This window comes from Rhopilema esculentum, chromosome 7, assembly GCF_057945365.1.
Source record: "Rhopilema esculentum isolate cy_ngs chromosome 7, ASM5794536v1, whole genome shotgun sequence".
Classification (NCBI taxonomy): Eukaryota; Metazoa; Cnidaria; class Scyphozoa; order Rhizostomeae; family Rhizostomatidae; genus Rhopilema; species Rhopilema esculentum.
The window spans coordinates 6,753,833-6,771,677 of NC_142821.1; the positions used below are offsets into that span (position 1 = coordinate 6,753,833).

General features: G+C 36.0%; 2 protein-coding genes across 2 annotated transcripts; both read right to left on the reverse strand.

Moving 5' to 3' along the window:
* Nucleotides 1-895: 895 nt before the first annotated feature.
* On the reverse strand, nucleotides 896-10,186 carry LOC135683725 (protein NipSnap homolog 1). Its single transcript, XM_065199069.2, has 9 exons — nucleotides 9,884-10,186; nucleotides 6,046-6,091; nucleotides 4,902-4,996; nucleotides 4,303-4,373; nucleotides 3,784-3,924; nucleotides 2,990-3,021; nucleotides 2,200-2,288; nucleotides 1,966-2,049; nucleotides 896-1,397 (listed from the first exon to the last, which is right to left on the reverse strand). Exons 1-9 carry the CDS (start codon nucleotides 10,152-10,154, stop codon nucleotides 1,333-1,335), a joined length of 894 nt encoding a protein of 297 aa, XP_065055141.2. The 5' UTR covers nucleotides 10,155-10,186; the 3' UTR covers nucleotides 896-1,332.
* Nucleotides 10,187-11,135: 949 nt separating this feature from the next.
* LOC135683719 (uncharacterized) lies at nucleotides 11,136-17,264 on the reverse strand. Its single transcript, XM_065199063.2, has 2 exons — nucleotides 16,265-17,264; nucleotides 11,136-13,665 (listed from the first exon to the last, which is right to left on the reverse strand). Exons 1-2 carry the CDS (start codon nucleotides 17,127-17,129, stop codon nucleotides 13,055-13,057), a joined length of 1,476 nt encoding a protein of 491 aa, XP_065055135.2. The 5' UTR covers nucleotides 17,130-17,264; the 3' UTR covers nucleotides 11,136-13,054.
* Between the last annotated feature and the right edge of the window lie 581 nt (nucleotides 17,265-17,845).

Consider the following 17,845-nt stretch of genomic DNA (forward strand, 5'->3'; position numbering starts at 1 on the left):
CAAATGTTTTCAGCAATCATTTCTTTCAGAGTAGCAATTCCAATATATCAAGGGCGAAGGCTCTCTGAAACCGCTTATCGACATAAACGTGTCATGTTCTAGCGGTTGCTAAATTATCCTAACTGCTATTTGCAATAAAGAGTTTATATAATGGTGTTTCGAACTATAGATTTTAATCTTAAAACTGAAAAAAGGAATCTTCACATATTTCCTAAGTGTAAGCAAAGCAGACAATCGTTATTAGAAAACACAAGCTCCAGAAAGCATTGGCTACAAAGAAAACGCAAGGTGGAAGACCAAAAGTGACAAATCTATTCATTTTTAAAAAGGAAAGTTCATTGGAGAAAATAGGCGCTTCAGAATCACAGCTTTACACTTCGCAAGGAGTGAAAATTTTTCAATGCCTGAGGAAATATAGTCAGGAAATTTGTGAACCGACAAAACAGTCCAAATTCACAGAAGAAATGAATGGACATTTTTGGCAATAAAGGTTTAACATAACCAAGGAAATGCCTGGATAATCCAGGGCGTATTAACTTACTTTTGTACAGTAAAAACGTAATCTGTAGGACCCAAGTCCATAGTTCGTTTGAATGGCTCCAAGACTAACTTTGAAACACAATCAATGAATTCTGTAACTGATGTGAATACTGTAACTTACAGGCTCCTCCTTCTACTGAAATACTGTAATTCATAGCAGCGGTATTCATGTAATGATAGCTATTCTCTTATATAATTCAGGAGGGAGGGTATCAAATAATTCGATTTGTTTTTAAGTACTGATAGAAAATAGGCAACTGGTGCGAGAATTCAATACTGAAAGCACTAAGGGACAAAACACTAAGAACAGACAGACAAACTATGGAGCTACCAATAACAGAAGATAAATAAAAAATTTGGGCCGAAAAAAGGAAATAATTTTTTCTATTAATACACACGGTGATTATCGTGTATTACGATTTAATAAATCTTAAAGAGGATGTAAAAAACGAAATACAATTTGACTCAGTTCAAATCTAGTCTAATAAATGGTTCCTAGAGAAATTGCATATGAGTGTTAGTTTTACTCATTTACTCTGAATTCGGTTTACCAGGCCTAGATATTCTAACAAATGTAATATAGAATAGCATTGTTGAATATTCCACGCATTATATCAAAAGACATTAAAACTGATGAATTGCAATATATCTTTTATCAAATTCGTTCAAAGATTGTTCTCGTCACTGTTTTCACATCATTTGTTTCATACGAATTTTTCTATTTACATAAAAAATTATAGAAAATTATATAACCTGAAAACGAGGCTTCACAATCCTCAAATCATCAAATGTTTATTGCATTGGTGAAAAAGAGGTCGGTACCAGGATCCTCGATCCCATGTGATTTACAAGTGGTACTGTGAAAGAAAAACATTTTTGAATAAGAGAAGATAATAAGGGATAAACGACCTTAGAATAAATTCTGCAGCCTTGATAACAATGAAATTAAAAGAAAAAGTGTTGTTTATTAAAACAAGGGACCAGTTACTAAACGACAATGTCAACTTTGGTTAAAACTCTTGGGTGGCAGAAAAAAGGGGGGAAGATTACATAAGACAACACAAAGTCTTGATCATAACCAAACAAAGTGCAAAAATTAAGGGGTTCTTGAAAGTAATTCGTAAAACATCCAAGCATATACACTTCTAAATACTGCCGTTCTAAATAACAAGAAACACCTCGTTATAAAACTTGAAATTGTTTAATGGCATTATATCTGCAGATTCAAACAAAAAACCTGACGGCAAATGTAAGAAATTTTTAAAGGAATTCACATTATTTTCACAAAGGCAGCTAAACAATGCATCAATCGTTGATAAAACATAAAAGCTTGCAAAATTTCGGGTAGCAAGGCTAATACGAAATGAAGAAACCCGCAGTCTAGCATTTGATAGCAACAGTTCACTGCAAAACTAGTTATCTTACCAGTGTTAGCAACGCAGTCTCCCCAGGCGGGTTCTTGCCACATAATTTCTCTAGCTGTCTTGCGATGGCTGAGATCTTTGTAGGCTGCAAGAGATGCAAAAAAATCATGAAGCTCTTTGCTATTCGAAAAAGTAATTTAATTCTTCAGCATACCAGAAAAAGCTCTTTCATTACCATCTTTAAAAACATTTCCATTTTTTAAATCGGATATTAAAAATTTTCGCCCCTACTTACCCCATATATGGTGGACTTGATACAGGTCTCCGATTTGAGAGAAAAATCCTCCAACAGCATCGTCCTGTCGAATCTTGATTGCCAACCCCCTTTAAAATGAATAGAAGTAAAATATAATCATAAACAGGAAACAGTAGCCCAACAAACCATTTTGTCAACCGCCTGTTTCAGCAAATTTGCGCGACAAGCACACAACATCTAAATAGCAAAATTATGATAAAATGTACTTCCAAGTATTTATGTCTTCATGTAATCTATCTTTGGTTTGTATTATTCCTCGCCTAACTCGTCGAATTATCCTAATCGATATATATTACTCAAAAAAGTTTCTTGCGCGATTAAATAATTCAATTATATTTCCTTTTTTTGTCTCCGTGCAAATATTTTTGGCACATGGACTAAAACTTTGATTCTCAAATTTCCTTGTAGAGATAATGCCATTAAGATTCGAAGAAACACTGTCGCGAAATTGATAACACACTGGTCTTATAAATGACCTCTTCAAGTCTCGACTTTCTTTAACATCCTTACGCCATTCATGTTGGCTTTCGATTCTCATCAGTTTTCAACGCGGCCTATCAGTAATGCCATTAGCAAGAACCGGTCTTTTTTACCTCGATTTCAAAATACTTATACATTTTTAGAGCCTAAATCTTTAATCAATAGCGTTATATTCATAGCATTGGAAAATCATTTCCACTTGTCAAAGATTATCGAATAGCTTTGACACAAAAACACAAACATTTACGAATTTATTGTCAAACAACATAAGGGTGAAACATGAACTAACCAATTATTCCCCCATTCGATCAGTGTACCAGGCTAGAAGCAAATTGGAAACTTTAACAAGAAAAACTCAAAACAAAAAGAAAGGAAATAAACTAGGTACATGTATATAAGGGTTAAAAAAGAAAGAAGATAGCTGGCTGAAATCGAGAAACTGCTGGATCTCTTCACGCGATGAAACGCGAGCTCAACTTACAGCTGAATTCTTAATGCAATTCAAACTCATCATATAACGTTTATAATACATGTAAAATAATATATACATCTCAGAATTTCTCAGAATTTAGAACGCCCCTGTGAATAAGAGTCTTGTCAACATATTCTAGTTCGTCTCAAACATTTACAGTTATTTAATAACTTAAAGGGAAGTCATATCGACAGAAAACAATACAGTTTATACCTATGAGATATTGAAAGGGCTGATAAAATAAAGAAAGATTTTCGATTCAAAGTTCAAGGAATTAAAACCATTCCTGTTGATCTTTGCTGTTAGACCACGAACCCTAATAAAATCGTATTCAGATTCAGTTTTAATAATAGAATGTTGTAACTGAAAAAATTAACATTTTAAATATGGGAAAAGCAATAAATATATATCATAAAGATCAACAGGAATGGTTTTAATATAAATATATATATAAATATAAAAGATTATGTCTGTGGACAAGGATCGTTTTTCAACAGTATTGTGACGGAACAAAGTTTGATAGAAAATTACTAAATATCTTCTAGTGGAATAAATAAATGTCCAAGCTAAGAGTTTCTCCCATTTGAAAAATCACTTAAACATGCCATTACCTTCAAAGAGTAGCTTCTCAGTTCATAAATATGTGATGGGTCCCTAAACTGAGGCTGACCCCAAAAAGAGAATTCGTGCAGTAGTTGATTTTCTCGTCGCCTAAGCAAAAGGCTTCGTTTCTTGGCTGTCTCTAAAAATTCCTAGAAAATAACAAGAAGGAAGTGAAAAAACAAACAGAATAATTGACAGGTATTCTGTTGATTTGATGGTCCTCCAAAGCAATTAATCTCAATGACTAAAACGTAATGTTGAAGCAAAACTGAAACTACACATCAAAGTAATTTCAATCACCATTTTGAATTTTAATAAATGGTTTTTAAAAAAATTGTTGGATATTAATCATCAAATCATGAACTTTCTGATTACATTCTTTTAATTTCACAATATGAACAATTCTCCAAAGCATATTTCTGACAAACAACATTAAAATATATTAAATTAAAGTGGATGCCATCTTGTGCAACCATGAATCTAACAATACAGCAAGACCATTAAATAAATAAGTTTCAAAAATCTACCTTGTCAGTGGCAAGGAAATTCTTTGCGTCACTTGCTGATTTATATCCTCCTTGATAACTCCAAAGGTGAACTAGAAATGAAAAGTAATGATAAATAAATGAATAAACCTATAAATTTTGTACCAATTTTTCATTACTCTGGAAAAAATTGAAAAACTGCTTGCTTTCATCCATGAACAGCTTAAACATAAAAAATCATGATTTCTCAAAAATTTGTTCTTAACGTAAAAAGTTTTTTCTTGAGGTATAAAAAAGCGGTAAACTAAACAGTAGAATTATGACCTTTTCAAACTTCAGAGATTTAAAACTGTTGTTGTTTTTATCACAACTAAAAGGTGATACTTGCAACTACAAGAGACTCTCCGAAAAAATTAAAAAAAACCTCAAGTTTGATTGATATTATTGTTACATGCAAAGTCTACAATCATATAATTTATTGGTGGTTTGGAAAACATTTACCCATCATTATGAAGATTTTACAAAATTATGTAAGATCTCCAGTAGGTCATAATTTTGATAAGAAGGACAAGGCTTATTGACAAACACAATGAACCTTTTCTCTTACAAAGCTGTATTCATATTTGTCCCAAATGACTTACCAACTTGGTCCAACTCTCCATATTGTGTAGTCCAGCTTCCAATCAGCTTTCCAGGGAAATTTTCATTTTTATCAAGCTTCGGGTTTACCTCTGACCTAATGATAATAGTTGAACTCAAGTAAAATAAACACATTTGTATTTGTTTGCTTCTACCTTGCATACGAAGGTAGTTTTTAGGACACTGAGAAGCTTATGCTTATCGAGCAGTGTCCTGGTCCTTCCTCTCAATTTGACCACATCTCATGATTCCTACGCCTGGTTTAACAGAGAACTGGCGACTCTCCTCACCATGGGTGAAAGTTTGGTCATGCCAGGGACTCAAAACATGGACTCTTGGGTCTGTAGTCAGCGCCTCTAACAACTGAGCCATCCTTGCACAAAAATAAGCACATTGAATATACATCAGAGTTGCATCAAAACAATATGATTAATGGGCGATTCTTACGCATTAATCATGTCTGATCAATATAAACTGCTAAACGTATAAACAAGAGTCTTATAAAAGGGCTTAAAATAAAGGGTTATCACAAGCTGAACAGGTTACCCAAAGTATAATAGTTCTGGCAGAGCTCCGAGTTGGAGATTGTGTTCGAGGAGCACTGTGCGGCATCTATCTTAGAGAAAAGATCAAAAAACTTCCAGAATCCATTTAGGGAGATCTAAATCTGATAAGCATCAAAACTAGAAGACAAACTATGGTGCACCACAGTTAATAAAATGCAGATCTTCTTCCATAAAACAGGTAGCTTAAAAAATTGCATTATATCATAAGTAAAGCAACAACTAACAAGTCTGGGCCTGAAAAAATTTGAAGTAAGTACATACGGCTTAGAATTAACACCATCAATACTATTGCTTATGGTAGATAACCACTTTTGTTAAACAGTTAGTTCAAACAGTATAGAAAATATTGCTTATACAAAACTTAAAGTCTGAATCTCAAAAATTAGTAAGAGAACTATTGGAAGGTTGCTGAATAATGGGTACCTGGGTTCTGAAACAGATTTTTGCTGAAACAAGGACTCTGAAACAGACAGGAGTTAAACAGAATCGGCTTATATGAATATGTGGCTAAGGAAGGTTTTTTATGCTTGAATTCCACTGAATAAATCAAATGAAATACATAGAAAAAAAGATGACTTACACTAAATCCAGATAGTCACTCATACACTCTGGTTTTACATAATGAACTGCAAAAAAAAGAGAGGAAATCATACTAGGTTAATTCTGAATCACCTTATAAACACAATGCTGTCTCTTGGGAAAAGGTTCTGTGCTGCTATGTGCATGTGTTGAGTCAATTTTCAATTAAAAAGAAATTTTTTGAAGCAAAGTAGTGTAATGGAATCTTCAATGCAGGGGTAAAATTTTTGAAAGGCCTGAACTCAGGCCTGGCCGTTTGTGTTTTTGTAGGTGATCTGTGAATTGCTCCTTCCCTCATTTGCTGGAGCGAGCTAGATCAGTAACACATAAAATGTACTTTAAAGGCAGATGAAATAAGCCCCTTTAGAATCTGTCAATTGTCTTTAAATAGCCTTGAAGTCAAGGAGTACTTTTTCATTTGTTAAATTTACAAATGCATTAACCGTGGCTCAGGCACCCCCTTTGCTTACATGATTTAACAGAACCGACTCTTCCAGATTCATGTAAAGCTTGCAAACCACAAAAATAGCAATTATCTTACCAAACAATTTTTTTGTTGTACAGAACTTAAAAATGGCTTGGAAAAAAGCAAACATTTTGAGTCATACTAAAGTTTTGGTCAAACACTCTTAGCTGCTCGATAGTGGAATCTCATGTTTTAGTTGTTGTTTTTGTTCTGCATGACCGAGTAGGCTGTTCTCCTTGGGGGAAAGTTTTGTTGCTAATGCTGGAAAAGACATACTGTTTCATTCTATCCCCCAATCAACAATTCTTACCAATCTCTTCAACTTTCCTACCAAAAATATGCCTGTTTTCATAGAATTGAAAGGTTATACGCTTGGCAAACATACCTTTTGCTTCACTACCCTTTTCCAAATAGATTGAAGTTCCTGTCCTGACTAAACTACCCAAAGGGCAAAAAATTAATTGCAAAAAATGCAACAACGGGAGAAGTCACTTTTACAAAATTAAACCAATTAACCCTTATAAGTCACAATTCTGTGAATATGAATGAATGGAAAGAATATGAAAGGGCAAATGAATGAAAATTTGAGGGGTGCAATTTTTTCTCCATGTTTTGTTTAGGAGAGCAATTCTGTCCCTCGCCTCAAACGGCCAGGCCTTCCACAATGTCAGAACAGATGACAAATAAATAACCTCTCCAGGGTCAAATAATAAAAGCAGGCCTGGTTGTTGAGGCGAGCGATAGCTTGCGCTCGCCTCCATGCTCCCCTCGCAACCTGAGGCGAGCCCTAAAATTTCCTATTCAGAATCGCTCCCCTAAAATTTCCTATTCAGAGAATTATGAAAACACACAAGGGTTAATTGGTTTATTTTTGTAGCAGCGATTTATCCCATCATTCCATTTTTTGCAATTAACTTTTTGCTTTTTGGGCGGTTTTTGTTATGATAGGCATAAACTTCGATTTATTTGGAAAAGGATAGTTAACCGAAAGGTACGTTTGTAGCGATTAGAACCTTTCAATCTTAAGAAAACAGGAATATTTTTGGAAGGAAAGTCGAAGAAATTGGTAGGAATTGTACATTGGGGATATAATAAGACAGCAGGTCCCTCCCAGCAATAGAAACAAAACTATCCCTCAAAGAGAACAAGGTACTCTGTCTTGCAGATCAAAAACGACAACCAAAACAACTACACTATCCAGCTATCCAGCGGCATTTACTGAAAAACCCAGATTGAGTGAAAACTATAACGGCAACATGTTTGGCATTATTGGCAAAGCCTGATCATCGTTCCATCTAGCAGTTTGTGAATCTATCTACAATATAAACATGACATACTGCTTTTGTGTAGACATAAGTGAGTTCGTTTTCACATTAGGACTCCGTTGGTAACATTTTCAATAGGAAAGCGGCACTGATTGGACAGCCTCAACAGTCATGTGCTCGCTTTTTCTGATTGGCCTATTTCGATCCAAAACTGGGTATTTTAGCGTAGAGTTTTCCATCTATGTTCTGACGTTTTATTCTCTGAAGAGTGCTAGACGTATAGCTTCAATTGTTTTAAAAATTTTTTTCAAAGCCATTTTCAAATTCTGTACAACAAAAAGATTGTTTTGCAAGAGAATTGTTGTTTTTGTGTTGTGCCAGCTTTACATGAAACTGAAAGAGCCTGTTCTTTTAAATACTTCAAGTAAAGGGGGTGCCTAAGTCACGATTAAAGCAAATACAAATTGAAAGGAGTAAAACATCATACTCCTGACTGAGGCTATTACATTAAGGCAACCAACAGATACTAAAGGGGCTTATTAAGTCATCTGTCGATTGTCTTTAAAGTACATTCTATGTGTTACTGATTTAGCTCGCCTCAGCAAATGAGGGGAGCGATTCACAGCTCACCTATAAAAATACAAACGGCCAGCCCTGATAAAAGGTCTATTGAAGTTAAACACTCTTTCAAAAACAAGAGTGTATTTTCTGCATATCTTAACCTTGAATTATCTGAAACTTTAGCCCATTTAAAGTTGAAAGTATAAGATAGGCCATACATGTAGGAGCATTTTCTCTCCACTACAGAGCAAGGTTGGGCCGACATGGGCAAAATCCCCCATGTAGTCACAATGTTAAAAAATGTTCTAGTTTGAAGGCTGAAATTAATTCATAAAAAGGGGTTCCTTTGGTTGTGATAAGGGCCAGTTTAAATCATATGCTCTTATGAGGTTGTCTATGGCAGTCATTGGTACCTATAAAAATTCACTAAACTATGAGAAAGAGGGACATGAGAAGCAGATTATTTTTGCTCTAACTCCAACCATTTAGACTAGCTTTGGTACAAGCCCTCATCTGAAATCTACTCTTTATGTTTGCAGATGTAATCTTTGGACAGTCTGGCTGGGTGTTTTTTTGGATCACAAGCATTGCATGAAAATAGTGAAGACTGTAATGAAAAAATGACACAATGAAACATATTTGACTACATTTACAGTTTGTGACATCTCACTGTGACATCAACTTCTTTCAACATCTCACTTTGCCCCAACAACCTGATACTTGAGGCTAAAATCCTCACAAATGGCTGCTCATTCCTGTTGTCACAAGCTACATGTTTCAAGCACAATAGCACTGCTCTACAGCAACCTTTCTTGGAAAATACTGCAGACAAACCTTTATTTTGTTCAAAATGAAAAATCAAGTTTGCATTGAGGCCTTACAGGGTATTTTTCAATGGATAAACAATGTGTGCTCTGAAAGTTTAGTGCAATTAAAGTTTATACCAGTGTCTGATGCAGAAATTTTGATTTTTGTGCACAAGAGATGTTACTGAAATTAACTATCTTCTGCAAACTGGTCATTGTGAAATTCAGTTTTGGCTGGACTTAATACATTTGCTAAATTTGTAATTTTAGATGGTGTCACAGAAATATGAAGGTTTGGACAGTTTTGACATTATTTCTTGTAAAATGAAAATGCAAAAAGTGTAGGTTGAAGGTATTTTGTTATCGATATAGGGTTTTGCTTTCTCTCCACAACAAACTATTTCAATGGGTTTTAGATTTTTAATTGCAATATAACAAGCACAAAGTAACGTTTCAATAAATCCCCCCGGAATCAAATGATTGAGAAACAAATTAAGGTTCATGTTTTATATTTGAACCATTGCCCTTGTAGCAGAAGTCGACCAAAATAGTATGATAAATAGAAACTGGCGGTCATTGTTTGGTTCCACGTTTCCCCGATCACGGGAATCTAATCTAATTCAGTCAAACCAATATTATCTTTAATCTCTTTTATCAGACTGGGAGAAATGGGAAACGCAAATCACAAAATCTGTTAATTTTGATACGTCCAAAAAATAATCAAATTGAAAAGACACTTACACTGCAATTCATACAAAGCCAGACTTTCAGTGAGTACTTTAGAGTGTGCAGCAGTGTGCGGAGAAACAGATTGGCCTAAGAGTTTTGAGAGAAATGTGCCCCTTGTCCTCTCTTCTGACGCATATGAACGTGAAAACTCGAGTGATCTGCTACTAAGGACACGAAGAAGTCGTGCAGCTTTAGGCAATTCGGTGTTTCTTTGTGGCGTTAATGGGCTGCCAGACGTCGCCTTTAGTCCAAGGAACCTCGCACTATTCCTCAGCGACGCCATCTTTCAAACTATCACAATCTTGGCCTTGGCGCAAGCGCAGAACAAAGTCACGTCCAGAGCGTCACAACATCGTGAATCTGAAATGGGGGTAAGGGGTCCCTATCAGTCACTACAAAGCTGGTGTCTGAAAAAGTGAAAATCTGCCATGGATAAATGACACAACACTGATCAGTATAAAAAAGAGTAGCATTCTTTGCCATCCCAATGGACATGAGGACAAAGAATTTTTGACAAAGCTTGATGATCTTTTGTCTTTGAAAAGAAGTTGAAAATTGTTCTACAGCCATATCATTAATTGTTTCTAAAATCATTGACGGTTTTGCGTGATATTTTTATTATAAAGGTTTGTTGGCTTTTAACATCTGTTTGCCCTATAAAAATGGAAGAAAATTTTCATCTGAGTTTGGGCATGTTCCAGTGCTGCTGTTATACTGTATTTGGAAAATCGATCTTCGGTGTCCTCATATAGTGTATTATTATAAAGATAAGTGCAGGGTAAAATCTTTAAATCTCCAATAATACTACCCAAACATATAATAAATTATAACCCGCCATAAGGGTGTGGTTTTATGAGGCTTTCCACAGAGGTTGTCGTGTGTCATTAGTAGCTGAATGATATATAGCCTACTAGCCTCATCAAATAACCGTCTCACAAACAAATCGAGAAATGCATAAGTTATGACTGTAAAGAAGATTTTCTCTCGAAATTTTATAGACGAGATTGCAAATAATTCCACCAAATACATAAAGCGTAATTTCTACGTATGGAGTTTATCACAGATTATTTGTATCAGCGACATCTTCATTTCTAGTGAAAAGTAATTCTGCATGTGCAACAAAAACCGTTTGAAGCAACGACGGGTTTATGAAGTTTATAGAGAAAAGCAATTGTTAATGGATGTCCTAGAAATATTTCAGAGCGAATATAAATGTAATGTTACTTTAAACTAGGCGACAAGAGGAACACGAAGAGACTTGTCAAAAAAAGGAACATAAAGAGATTGTCAAAAATCAAGCTTGTTTAACCAAACATAATTACTAAAATAGTCAATTTAATTCAACTTTTAAAACATTTCAGAGTAATATACGATAGACAAAGTCATGTGATATAAAGGTTGGGCTTAGAGAAAGGAAATAATGGCTTCTTCCTAAACATGCCACCAAGGAAATTGACTTACAAAACTTGAACCAAATTCAGCAAGTTACAAAAGACAAACCCTGTTCTTAACAAATCGTGCCTTTAGCCAATGGGAAGGGGTGCATTGGATACGGACCACACTCCTCTGGACTGACCCATAGAAAATGTCGACGAGAACAAACCTCTGCCTGAGAAAATACCAGCTTGGCAGGGGTAACATATGTTTTAAATTGTCTGTTCTGATTAAGAAATCATTTAAAATATTCACCAACTGTGAAAGGTTAGTAGAAATGGTTCATTCATGGGAAATCGATAGCATCATAAGGGTAACTTCACATTGCCATTGTAAGCAATTCACCCAACCAAACATATGTTGACTTGCTAAAGGGGGGTCTGAGCCCCTCAAAAATATATGTATATCTATATTTTAACAAGGAGGCTGGACCCCTGTGGCCCCCCTCCACGGCACCACCATAGCTAGGAGCCTGAAATGAACACCCTTGTGTCAAAATACTGAGGTATTAAGAAGAAGCCTTCAGTCCAGTTCTATGTTAAAACGTCTTTGTTGTTAGCAAAACAATACTTATTTGTTACAAAATCGTGTATTTTACAGCTTTCTACGAACTAGAATTTAGTTACGATCGATCCAGGCGATATAAAAACAACTTTATAAAACTCTATATTAAGTTAACTTTCTCAAAAATATCTACGGCTGTGTACTGTAGTAAATATAAAGTGTTTATTCCTTAAGTGTAAAAAATTACTCAAACAACAGGGACAATTTTCGCAGTTAGATGGCAATGCCAAGTAGATGATTAAATAACATTCCATATTATACTCCATATATACGTGATGGTTTGTATAAAGTATTGAATGGCATTAGCGTTGATGGCTACTTCTGGTACATATGCCTGCATTTGTTCCAAAATCCATCCCTAGACGATGCACACTCTTTTATTAGATAGCAGCTATAGACGAATCCATTTTATAGGAAGCTTCTGAACTGCTGGCTATCCTGCTTGAAAAATCAATGGTTGCAAAACTGCGAAAGGATATTTCTGCCATCGGTCAAATAGGTGCTACCTATTAGCTTAGTAGGCGTGGAAAAAACTTGATTTCATTTTTCATCTTTTTAGGCGTGTTCGCAGATAGAACTTCAATACAACAAAAATCCAAATTTCATTTCGCCTTGGCTTGCAGCTTAGTATATATTTTTTGGTACCACCATATGTTGCGGGGCACACTGCCCAACCAGTCAGTACAGGCACCGCAGAGCGCTGAGAAAAGTGGGGGGAAGGGGGGTTTGTCTGAAAAATAGGCATTTTTTTGCAAAAAGTGGGGGGCTTAAGTCCCCAGCCCCCTGCTTGGTGGTGCCTGCAGTAGGTGAACTTTATTGTAACTTACTTATCAGTGTCTACTTATTAGTGATAACCCCTTGCTTCAACGGTAACTTTGCAACTAAAGTTATAGTAGATACCCGACCTTCTAAATTTATATAAAGAACTGCTTTTAAAACAACTTTAACAATGCAATTAGTGCCAAATTTCGCGTTGCAGGTCATGCTTCTTATAAAGCTGGGTGCATGCGATACCATAAAAATTACAGTTATACCACGACGATTATTAAACGATTGGTAAGAAAATTAAAAACATCTTAAAAATCCTGTAAGTATGTGCTTAAAGAATGGCATGAATTTTTTCTACGAAAGATGCATGTTTTGTAATAGTTGCGTTGCAATGACATTTGTGACAGACAAATTGTCTTAATCTTTTTTCGAAGCCCTGTGAGCCAGATCATAAATCTCTTCCTCAAAAATCTGTGTCAGCTTGGAAGGGTCTTCTAATACCCGTTCGTCACTAAGAACAGTCAGGCGGAGGTTTCCAGCGTATGTCAGAACCGCAATCGATATACCAAGATCAAAGGCTAAAGGTGGTGTTACCATTATTGACTTGATTTCTTGGCCAGTGACGTGTATTGGCTCAAGCGGTCCGGGAACATTTGAATATACAAGACTGCAATGTCGGTTCAAGAAAGACAGTGATAGTCTTGACAAAGATTCGGGCAGATGTCCCAACACAAAGGAGTAAATGAAAGAAAACAGATGCGGATCAGATGACTTTTTCATCGCGTCTATTCTTGCTTTGGTTAGTTTGAGCCTCTTTTCGGGGTCTGCAACCGAGACTGGAAGCTTTAAAAATGTCGCTCCCGAATGATTGCCAAGCGGAATGCAATCAAGCGTTTTTATCGAAACTGACCTGGAATTATACGTCATCGTTATCGGCATGTCTTCAGGTTCTTGGTTCCCTTTGCTTTGCAGATACTTGCGAATAGCACCAGCAATACATGATGTAATGACGTCATTCACAGTAGAATCTAAAAATCACAGACAAATGTAAATGGAACATAGCCTATCACTGAATAAACGAATAATACCAGTGTTCGGGGTGCATTATAAAACAATTGTTCCCTTACTCTTTGAGTAAATGGAACATAGCCTATCACTGAATAAACGAATAATACCAGTGTTCGGGGTGCATTATAAAACAATTGTTCCCTTACTCTTTGATTTCTTCATTACAAATCAAACGAGAATTACGTGTCTCCCCCTCCCACTTACTTTCTCTTTTCACCCAATTTTGCCCTTTCTTTTCTTTGGTTTATCTGAATTCTTATTGTAATTGTTCTATTCCTGTTTTTAAACTCAGAATTTGAATTCATATCATTTTCAATAGTTTTACTGTAATATAATCTGATTTTCATTGTTATCATTATTATATTTTCAACTCTGTATTTAGGGTGTTGGGCTCGAAAAACCGTCCCGGTTCCTCCTAGCATCCTAGGCAACAATATTGTTAAAAAATTTTTATGCTATTGTAATTTGCTAATTATACTTCAATATTAATCGCTTTATTGACATCTAATTTTGTAAATTGTTGCTGAATATAAAATTAATTTGAATTTGAAAATTTAATTGAGCTTGCCAAAAATGTTATTGCAAGGTGAATCCACTGATCTCTATAAAAGACTTTTATAGAGAGCAGTGGTTGAATCACGTAGATGCTACCCGCACTGCTCAACAAGGTACAGGCGCTGACAGGTTAGATCAGATTCGTAGGAGAACATCAAGGAAAAGAAAAGTTGTTGGCTTCGAGGTGAATGCCTATGATACTCAATCTCACTTTAAAAAATTGGTAATCTGCACTTGGAAGGACACTAATCCTGCTAATAAGCTTGGACTCGGGTAATCCAGCGGTTATTTCAGTGATGTCAGAAGTCGTCAAACCACCAGAGCAAAGAGATAAACCGAAATGTTCAAAAATAGCTACCTACAGAAATAACATCCTAAATGATACTACACCGTAATATATACGGTAATTTTTTCTAGATTCAGTTACGCGGTGACACTAGGAAACTTCAAGCCCTTTATGTATCTAAAAAGTAGACAATTAATACCTGGAGCCAGAGATATAAAAATATGATGTTCAGCTATTGTAAACTTAGGCCACTTGGCGCTTTTCATGTCTTCAATCCAACGTCCTAACATAAAGCTCCATTTTCTAGCCCCCTTTGTTTAATTATCTCCAGGTCTAGCCCAGATTCGCAACAAGTTACGTGCGGATATATGATGTCCATATTGGTTTATGGTTTTGCAATCGATGATTAACACTTTGCGCATCATGTCTCATGGCAATCACGTGAATGCTTGCTCAAACACTGACAAATATCACACTTTTGGCCATTTTCGCACAGATAAAGGGTGCATAACTAAATTTTGCAGCTTAGGTAAAATCTGCTTTTTCTTCGCAGTCCCGGAAGTTTTGCATTTCAGAAAAAGAAGATGTCTCCCAGCTTTTCAAAGAAGTTATCAGAGACAATTATATGTAATTCGAGGCTAAACACTGCTAGAGCCCTGTTTTTAGGGAACAGACCCAGCGTAAACTACTTTATCTAGCTCAATTACATAGAAACAAGGCCTCCGACGAAGGGGGGCTGGGGGGTCATGGCACCCCCATGTTTTCCCAAAACAGTAGAGCAAAATATTTTGTTATGGTTGTTAATGTTTCCCTTGCCCCCCTCCCAAAATCCAACCTGTGTCGAAGCCCATGAGAAAGTAAAATTCTCTAGTTGCTGGTCAATTAAAAAGAAGATTAATGACATGACTTGGTTGGCTAGGACAACGTTTTTTTCGAAAATCTTACTCTCTGTGAAGTATCTAAGGAGTCTAAAATTTCAGAATGACCTATTTTTCAGTAATTCAAAATGCAGTACCCTTTATTTTATCTTGGTCAGATTTCTAGCATATAATAATGCAAACTAAAGAAAATTGTATCCAACAGGCAAAAAAGAGCAATTTGATTCATTCCAAAGAGAAGGGAATGTTCAGGGAAAACATTTCGGCAGAAAAAGTTGTGAAAAATTTCTAAGTCATATTCGAAATACAAAATTTGGTATTGGTTTCGATAAAAAAGGTTTATAATTTTTATCAAGACTGAGACACAAGGTATAAAGGTATATATTGAGCCCGTTAACTTTTGCTCAGATGAAGCCCCGTATGCCGGGGCGAAATATTAGCCTTTACTGATTTACGTGTTTTTATTGTTTTCCATTCTCGGCGTATTGCGGTGTTTCATATTTGCCAATTTTTATCGACTTTTCGCCGCAAGAACTCCCTGGAGCCCGTCGAGCAGCCTGCTACAGTGGCCTTTTCTTCATTCACACATATATTTTTTAGCTTCTCTTTGCTACTTTTGTCGACTTTCACTGAGTATTTGAATGGAAAGCCAAGATATTATCTAACATTTTTAACATGGATTGCTAAAGCCTACAGGATAAGAAAAAAATTCAATTAGGCAAATGCCACCCTTTTCGATACAGTAGATCAGCTGATCAGCTGATAAGTCGCCACCTGTAAACGAGGGCAAGTGGTTTATTTTTTATTCTTCAAGAACATACGACAATACAAGATGCCTACCGGTGGTGTTTTTTATTGCTTTTACTGTATCCAGTTCAATTGAATTTGTCCAGCTAACTTTCTTCCGAGATGGTGGTGTCTCAGTCTTGAATGGATTTCCAACATAACGCGACAATAACAATACAAGGAGTACCAAAGGGCCAGTAACGATACCCTGGATGATTCTACGGATTGGATAGGCCATCACACCGTGGTTCTTCTTCGGCTCTATCAATTTCAATTTGCTGTCTACAAGTTGCCCTAAAAGGCCAACCATGGCGAAACCATCTCCTATACAATGATGTAACTGAAAATGAATACAGTACATTTCCTCTTTGCCAGCCAAGTTGATAATCGTAAACAACCATGGCGAAATGTTATCAGGAATCGGCACAGAACTCAACTCAGTGAAAATCTTTTCAAGCTCGTCTTTCGACGATACATTATCGTTTCCATATGCCACAATATGATCATTAATATTGAAGTTTTCTTCGTCCCTCCATAAATATGTATTATAACACTTAGTAACACGCTGCTTCATTCTCGTATAAGTTTTTTCCAGCTGTCCAATAATTATTTTCGTTTCGACCAGAGACCTGAGTTTGGCAATGTCTGCCTTACCCTTGATCATCATCAGAGCAGAAATGTAATTTGGATTCCCGTCAGATTCATGAAGTAGAACTAAATCGAAGGTTGCTAATTCTGTCCCGAGTTTCTGGTAAGTTATCACTCCTTTCTCCAAAAGCTTGAAGAGTTTATAAATCAACAGCATCGGCAACATAAGTGCAGCCAAGCTTGCCCAAAATAAGTAGGCCAAAATGCACAGAAATCCATGAAAAACGACTGGCAATTTGGACTCGGCGTATTTTAAGTAAAGAAGAGACATTTTCTCTTCGCTGAATGACCTGAGCGGAATGTTAACTGCCTGTGATCTTCGCTCACCATCCGCAAACACAACTGTCAAGATTTTTTTTGCGTATAACTTGTTTTCCTCACGCTTCAAAAGCCGCGGGAATTGACATGTCACATGATAAAAGCCAATTTTAAAACCCGGACTGAATGACGCAAGATAATGGGTTATCACCAAAATTTTTGGATATCAAACCTCAACTGTCATAAGGTGTATCACAATTGTTTGGACTAGCTTCTGCTTTCAAAAAATGACTCTTTTAGGTCTTTTATTGCTTAAATTAGTTTGATGTTTACCAATGCACGATCTTGTTCTATGATCTTTATCAAAGTTAAGCTTGTTTTTCTCTTTTCTTCGTAGGGTTTGGATCGAGGAACTCTCAAACATGTAATTTTGTTTGACACCCAAATGCAAAGTATAAGTGAGAATCATTGTCAGTTGATTCTTCTATGTAATGTTTGGGCCCTTCAAAATCTTAGAAAATTTTTCTGTCGGACAAAAATGTTTCATTAAAAATGATAGAAGTTGTTCCTAGCAGCTTAATTCACAGGGCCTCCGATGAAGAGGGGCCGGGTGCCTAGCAGCTTGATTCACAGGGCCCCCACTTTTTGCAAAACAATAGAGCTTTTTTCAAAATATTTTGTTATGGGTGTTAAATTTTCCCTTGCCCCCCCCCCCACTTTTCAACCTGT

Excerpts from the sequence above, each read along its gene's own strand:
- LOC135683725 (XM_065199069.2), bottom strand. The coding sequence starts at position 10,154 with ATGGCGTCGCTGAGGAATAGTGCGAGGTTCCTTGGACTAAAGGCGACG. Across the intron at positions 4,997-6,045 it reads AGTGACTATCTGGATTTAGT|GTCAGAGGTAAACCCGAAGC; the intron begins GTAAGTCATCTT and ends TATTATCATTAG. Across the intron at positions 3,022-3,783 it reads TGAGAAGCTACTCTTTGAAG|CCTGGTACACTGATCGAATG; the intron begins GTAATGGCATGT and ends ATTTGCTTCTAG.
- LOC135683719 (XM_065199063.2), bottom strand. The coding sequence starts at position 17,129 with ATGTCTCTTCTTTACTTAAAATACGCCGAGTCCAAATTGCCAGTCGTT. Across the intron at positions 13,666-16,264 it reads AGCAATAAAAAACACCACCG|ATTCTACTGTGAATGACGTC; the intron begins GTAGGCATCTTG and ends TGTGATTTTTAG.